The 7595-nt window shown below is 44.2% G+C and overlaps 1 protein-coding gene across 1 annotated transcript; it reads right to left on the bottom strand.

Moving 5' to 3' along the window:
• Positions 1–801: 801 nt before the first annotated feature.
• LOC123065017 (uncharacterized) lies at positions 802–2170 on the bottom strand. Its single transcript, XM_044488392.1, has 2 exons — positions 1976–2170; positions 802–1910 (listed from the first exon to the last, which is right to left on the bottom strand). Exons 1-2 carry the CDS (start codon positions 2124–2126, stop codon positions 1390–1392), a joined length of 672 nt encoding a protein of 223 aa, XP_044344327.1. The 5' UTR covers positions 2127–2170; the 3' UTR covers positions 802–1389.
• Between the last annotated feature and the right edge of the window lie 5425 nt (positions 2171–7595).

Below are 7595 nucleotides of genomic sequence, written 5' to 3'. Positions count from 1 at the left end.
TGCACGAATGAGCGTAGAAGTAAACTTTCTTGTACATTTTAGTCATGAAACAATTATTTAAATAAACACAGTTATTTTTTTTATTTTTTTTGAACTCAGTATAGACACAAGCGCTCATATACACGCGCATACACTCACCCCTATGAACATGCACACACACCCTATCCCTATGAGCACCTTCGAAAGACTGAGCCGGCATATCATCTTGAAATTTACGAAGTCACCGTAGCCGCCTCGTCGTCAACACGAATGTCTCCTCCAACTGAATGCGCATCGCCGGAAATCCTGAAATAAATCCAGGAATAAATGCGAGCACCAGGATTTGAACCCTGGTGGGCTGGAGATACCACAGTCCAAACCATCCAACCACAAGTTGGTTCACAATAAACACAGTTATTAACTGGATCATACCTAGAGGCATCTTCTTAACTCATCTTTTTAGATAGATCTTGCAATGTTGCGAAGGATATAACGAAATATGAACAATATGCATGGGAAGTGCGTGGATGACCCGGGTACATATGAACCCGCTTTGAAAAACATATTATAAAATGTCAAAATATTCAGAAACAGGTGCGTGTGGACATCTCCATATTCTATGTGTGTGCAGCAAGTTTCACGGGAAGACAATTTTTTTTGTGGCCTGTGCAAAAAAGACAAAACATTGTGTCGTGAAACATTATTTAGAAGTACTAAAATTTGTCTTTTTTGCTGGGACAAAATAAAAGTCTTTTTTCATAAATTTTTGTCCCTCGGACATATTATTGCGAACATGTATGCACACAATTTTTTTTTAATTTTTTTTTGACATTACAAAATGGGTTGAAAGTACATTTTTGAAAAGCGGGTTCATATTTACCCGTGTTCAAGATGTGCCGATTCGAATGTGCACAAGCTATACAATGGTAAAAATAATATATAGTGACGTCAAAAGTTGGTTATAAAACCTGTCAAAAGTTGGTGATGTCAAAAACTGTCAAAAGAAGATCTTCATCAGGTGTTGGACTTATAAAAATATAGTGATGTCAAAAGTTGGAATATCATAAACACTGGTATGTTGAAATGAACAGGGTACTGTATAAACCACAGTTTTGGCTGACCAAATATAATCTGAACTTTGGTTTTATTAGACAAAGTTGAAAATATGTACATGGGCAGTGAAAAACTTTACAGAGTATTGCTTTAAAATAAAAATGCAGATAATACAAATGCACTTCACCATTAGCAATACTCCACTCTATAGTTGTGCAATTGAAACCTGACGTTTGTACCTAAAATGCACTTCACCATTGACTTCTTGACGGCATTGCTCCGCAGTGCGGTGTACTATATTTGATTGCGTCGAGGCTGACTTCGTTCCTCAGCACCTCGCTCATGACGTAGCAACAACTACAAAATACAGTTGTGAAGTAGCAGCAGTCGGATGCGCACCTCGTGTTTGTGTGCTTCACGCTGAGCTGGCCTGCGCACGGCACACATGCTGTCGCCAAGCTTGCTTCCTGTGCGCACTGGCCACCGCCCGCGCACCGCCACCACTCGTCGGGCAGCCGCTGCTCCGCAAGGCACCCTGGCCATGTTGGCCGCGCGTGTCGCCACGAAGCGCTGGCCGCTGTCGCCGGCACCGATGTCCGCCGCCGGTCTCTGGTTGAGCGCGCTGTCAGTTACCGCTGCCATGAGCCTGCGCAGGTGATGCGCCGAGCCCGGCCTCCTGGCCACACATATACGCGTTCCCGCCATCGCCCCAGCGTCCCACCGGCTGCCCGCCGCCGCCGCGTCGCGTGAGGCATGCCCAGGATCCGCTGCCTTCATTGCCATGCCATGCCCGCAGTTCGCAGAGCCCGAGTTCCACAGTGAACCGCCTCGACCACCCTCATAACAAGCCCGCCTCCTTGCGATGCCACATGCGCCGCCTGCCATCGTCAACAACCATTAGTCATCTGCCGTCGCTGCTCGGACGTTTAGGAATAATGCTAACACCGCCGTCGCTGCTTGACAAGGGCCACGCCATCGCGGGCCGAGCGCCACGCGCTTCGGTTCATCACCAACAGCGTGGCTCCACTCCCGCTCCCGGACGGCCCTCCTGAAGAAATCCATCTCAGCAGCGGTCGAGAACGAAGACTCCTCATCCTCCGGGTTGTTTTGTTGCTTGATGGCCGCTAGTTTCTTTTTCTTGTTGTTGCCTTGAGTGCATGATTGTAGGAGTCGAGGACTCGGCGCGGAGTTTGTTACGCGATGGATTGAGCGCTAATCACGGAAGAGAGGTTGGGGACGCGGGTGGAGTGCGGTCAGTCAAAGTAAATTGCTAAGTGTACACAGAAAACGGATTAGATCAAGGGTAGCGGTTGGATTGAGTTTAATGGGTCTAATCCTGCGGTGATAATGGGTTCGTGTATATTTGTGAGGTGCGTTTAAAAAAGTTTATGTTTGATTGTTTATTAGTAGTAGAGACTAGTTAGTAAGAACTTGTTGCTATTTTTTTAGTTAAAACAATTTTTCCCGCATTGACGTGGACGATGCCTATCTCCCATCCTCATCGTCGAGTCGGCGTAGGACGACACCTGCTTGACCAGATGAGCCATGTCCGGGACTGGGCTCCGCCGGGGTGGTATTGGGAGGCGCTACCTACCGGGGGGCACAGGTTGGTGAGGAGCCAGCCTATCATTGACCCGAACCTTCTTTGGTGGCAGTCGCGTGGGCCAGTGACGGTCTAGAGGCTCGAGGACCCCATGGAGGTGGTGCGTCACCGTGTCAGTGAGGAGGACGCGCACGTCCGTCGCTACTTGTTTGCATTGGAGCACAGGTTCTCCAATACCTGGCAGGTTCTCTAGGGATCTCACTGGAGCTATGATCCCGTGATGGCTCCTTCTCTGTGGGTGTCCACCGCCCGCGCCGATACCCGTCGTGTGCTAGGGTTTTAGTTGTATTAGTGATGTTATATGTATAATACTATTCAGGATGTATTAGTGATAATATTCGACGATGTACGGACGCATGAGATGATTTACTTTTGCTTATTGAATGCATGCTAATTTGAGTCCTATAAGATATTTTGAAATGTATATCTTGTGTTGCTCAAATAGGATATGTGCTTGCCCAAGTGGCCGGTCATGTTTGCAGGTTACACCTCTGAGTGGCCTATGTTTTGCCGGAGTGTTGATTCATTTCCGTTTCGGCAAATTTCAGGCGCTCGATATGTCCTATTTTAGCAAAGGTCATGCCAGATTTTTCCGTGAATTTTGGCATGACTTGTGCCAGAATATGTAGGAAATATCGAGTGCCCCAGATTTGTGTGTTGAGTATCCTGGTAGTTGTCTTCGATCGATTTTCAATTAATGTTTTAACTATGAACATAGGAAATGTCTGACGATGAAAAGGATTTCGGTATTTGCAAATACTGCAAAGACGAGCGCGCCTGTGCGACGAATCTTCCTAGATGATGATAGGCGCTTCAGCATCAAGCTGGACGAGAACTTCGAAGTGGATACAGTAAGTCACAACGACAAGTCTTTTTTCGTAATTAAGCATGACATCTGCTTCATTTGCTTCAACTTATAATTTTTTTACTATTCTACTAGCGTATCCCCTGCCATGCAAGAGTTTTTGTATTGGATAAGATAGGTTTCAGTCGTACTATGGAGGTAAAGAAAGTTTACTTGAAGACCGAGCATGGTTATATTTTCCATGCAAAATTATACAATTCAGACGACTACACCTATTTTGGATGCAAAACATGGCGAGCACTATGCAAGACTTATGCATTTGAGCCTGATATGGTTATCAGCTTTGATATTCGTCCAGAAGATGATATTGAAGGTAATACCGACATCTGGGTCGATGTGCAGACGCCTCCAGTTATACCATTATGTGAGTTTCTCAACCATATTTATGTCTTTGATATTGTTTATTCAAAAATAGTTGACAACTAATTTCTATTGTCAGCTTATTTCCGTTCAAGAAACATGTCCAGCGCTTGGTAGACAGGACCTACTACTGTCCGGGGCCTGAACTAAACTGCGAGGAGCTAAGTCATTTTGTTTCATGGCTTGCGGATCTTGATACTGTCAAGACAAATTTTCTTCCTGGATTTAGAAATGTTAGTACTGAAAACGTGCGACCAATAGTGTTCGTAATGAACTACGGTCACATCTATTTAGGAAAGAGGGTAAGATTTTTACTATTTGTCCTTAGTGCATCTTTTCCATACATTATTTTTTAAGCTAAACTTCATTGCTAAGTATGTTACCATACGATGTTCTTCAACAGGGACTCCCGATGAATGTTGTGCCTTATGGGATCGAGACTAAAGGTACCATGAGTATTGTTAGCTTACGTCCAAGATATCCTACAAATCACTATAGTGCATTCAGGATTAGCGACGAATTCTTAATAGTGAAAGACTGTACCAAATATGTGATGGAGGAGCGCAGACAAGTACTAGGGGCAGCAATCAGAAGCACATCCCACGATTAAGAGACAGGTTCATCTGCATGCTCCAACTTTATGAAGGAGGAGAGCTACACATGTTTTATGTTATTTTACCTAGAGAGAGATAGCAGGAGTGATTAGCTAGCTAGAAATGAGTTTCAAGATGATGATGTGCTACACTATGACTATGATGATTAAATAGATAGTGTTGGTTGTAATGACTATCATGATTATTATGAGCTAGTGTTAGTGGTGATTAAATAAATACTGTTGGTGCTAATGACTATGATGATGATTAAATAGCTTGTGCTGGCGGATTAGATTCAAGTGGATGCAACATGTGGTGCACATCGAAAGTACTACTAGTCCAAACTAGATCAAGTTTGGATTAGTAGTATACTTTTGACATGCACCACATATTGCCTCCACTTGAACCTAATCCACCTTCATGTGACACACTGTTATGGACATAATGATATAAATCTCATAATTGACATTGTACCAAAATTTGTATAACGGCGTATAAATACACTAAAAAGAAAAAAAGAAAAAAAGAATACTAGTAGCGATGGATAGTAAACACGCTGCTACTAGCTAGATTAGTAGCATCGCGGTAGATAACAAGCACTGCCGCTATGTGTCTTAGCAGTAGCGCATGTCGCGTGCGCTACTGCTAAGTAATAGCTGTAGCGCCTTATTAGTAGCGCGGCTGCCCGCGCTACTAGTGGGCATTAAACCCGCGCTACTACTAGGGTTTTCTCTAGTAGTGCATGATCATCTCATACAATAAAATTTAGCATCATGTCTTGACCATATCACATCACAACATGCCCTGCAAAAACAAGTTAGACGTCCTCTACTTTGTTGTTGCAAGTTTTACGTGGCTGCTACGGGCTGAACAAGAACCGTTCTTACCTACGCATCAAAACCACAATAATTTTTCGTCAAGTGCGCTGTTTTAACCTTCAACAAGGACCGGGCGTAGTCACACTCGATTCAGCTAAAGTTGGAGAAACTGACACCCGCCAGCCACCTGTGTGCGAAGCACGTCGATAGAACCAGTCTCGCATAAGCGTACGCGTAATGTCGGTTCGGGCCACTTCATCCAACAATACCGCCAAATCAAAGTATGACATGCTGGTAAGCAGTATCACTATTATCGCCCAGAACTCATTGTGTTCTACTCGTGCATATAACATCTACACATAAACCTGGCTCTAATGCCACTATTGGGGAACGCAGTAATTTCAAAAAAAATCCTACAATCAGGCAAGATCTATGTGATACATAGCAATGAGCGAGAGAGTGTTGTCCATGTACCCTCGTAGACCATAAGCGGAAGTGTCTAGTGACGTGGTTGATGTAGTCGAACGTCTTCGCGATCCAACCGATCAAGTATCGAAAACACGACACCTCCACGATCTCCACACGTTCAACTCGGTGATGTCCCTCGAACTCTAGATCCAGTTGAGGCCAAGGGAGAGTTCTGTCAGCACGACGGCGTGTTGACGGTGTTGATGAAGTTACCGACGCAGGGCTTCGCCTAAGCACTACAACAATATGACCGAGGTGGAATTTTGCGGAGGGAGGCACCGCATGCCACGTCTTGAGCTTGCGTTGGTTTTCCTTGAAGAGGAAAGGGTGATGCAGCAATAGTAGCGTAAGTATTTCCCTCAGTTTTTGAGAACCAAGGTATCAATCCAGTAGGAGGCTCCTCAAAAGTCCCACGCACCTACACAAACAAACAAAGAACTCACAACCAACGCAATAAAGGGGTTGTCAATCCCTTCACAGCCACTTGTAAAAGTGAGATCTGATAGAAATAGTAAGATAAGATAAATATATTTTTGATATTTTATAATATAGATTGGAAAAGTAAAGATGCAAATAAAAGTAGATTGAAAGCTTATATGATAAAAGATAGAGCCGGGGGCCATAGGTTTCACTAGTGGCTTCTCTCAAGATAGCATAAGTATTACGGTGGGTGAACAAATTACTGTCAAGCAATTGATAGAAAAGCGAATAATTATGAGATTATATAGGCATGATCATGTATATAGGCATCACGTCCGCAACAAGTAGACCGACTCCTGCATCCATCTACTACTATTACTCCACACATCGACCGCTATCCAGCATGCATCTAGAGTATTAAGTTCATAAGAACAGAGTAACGCATTAAGAAAGATGACATGATGTAGAGGGATAAACTCATGCAATATGATATAAACCCCATCTTTTTATCCTCGATGGCAACAATACAATACGGACCTTGCTGCCCCTGCTGTCACTGGGTAAGGACACCGCAAGATTGAACCCAAAGCTAAGCACTTCTCCCATGGCAAGAAAGATCAATCTAGTAGGCCAAACCAAACTGATAATTCGAAGAGACTTGCAAAGATAACTCAATCATACATAAAAGAATTCAGAAGAGATTCAAATATTTCTCATAGATAAACTTGGTCATAAACCCACAATTCATCAGATCTCGACAAACACACCGCAAAAAGAGTTACATTGAATAGATCTCCACAAGAGAGGGGGAGAACATGGTATTGAGATCCAAAAAGAGAGAAGAAGCCATCTAGCTAATAACTATGGACCTGAAGGTCTGTGGTAAACTACTCACAACTCATCGGAGGGGCTATGGTGTTGATGTAGAAGCCCTCCGTGGTCGATTCCCCCTCCGGTGGAGCACCGACAAAGGCTCCAAGATGGGATCTCGCGGATACAGAAGGTTACGGCGGTGGAAATTGTTTTTCGTTGGCTCCCTGGATGTTTTCGAGGTACGTGAGTATATATAGGAGGAAGAAGTAGGTCGGTGGCTGCCCGAGGGGCCCACGAGATAGGGGGGCGCGCCCAGGGGGGTGGGCGCGCCCTCCACCCTTGTGGCCGCCTCAGCTGCTTCTTGGCTTGCACTCCAAGTCCTTTGGATCACGTTCGTTCCAAAAATCACGCTCCCGAAGGTTTCATTCTATTTGGACTCCATTTGATATTCCTTTTCTTTGAAATACTGAAATAGGCAAAAAAGCAACAATATGGGATGGGCCTCCGGTTAGTAGGTTAGTCCCAAAAATGATATGAATGTGTAAAGTAAAGCCCATAGACATCCAAAAGGGGTAATATAATAGCATGGAACAATAAAAAATTATAGATACGTTGGAGACGTA

Source organism: Triticum aestivum, chromosome 3B (genome assembly GCF_018294505.1).
Source record: "Triticum aestivum cultivar Chinese Spring chromosome 3B, IWGSC CS RefSeq v2.1, whole genome shotgun sequence".
Classification (NCBI taxonomy): domain Eukaryota; kingdom Viridiplantae; phylum Streptophyta; class Magnoliopsida; order Poales; family Poaceae; genus Triticum; species Triticum aestivum.
This window is presented reverse-complemented; position numbering and strand designations above follow the sequence as displayed.

Bases quoted from the DNA above. Each gene is read 5' to 3' on its own strand.
- LOC123065017 (XM_044488392.1), bottom strand. From the start codon at position 2,126: ATGAGGAGTCTTCGTTCTCGACCGCTGCTGAGATGGATTTCTTCAGGA. The intron at 1,911-1,975 runs GTTAGCATTATT...TGACGATGGCAG, and splicing joins TGTCAAGCAGCGACGGCGGT to GCGGCGCATGTGGCATCGCA.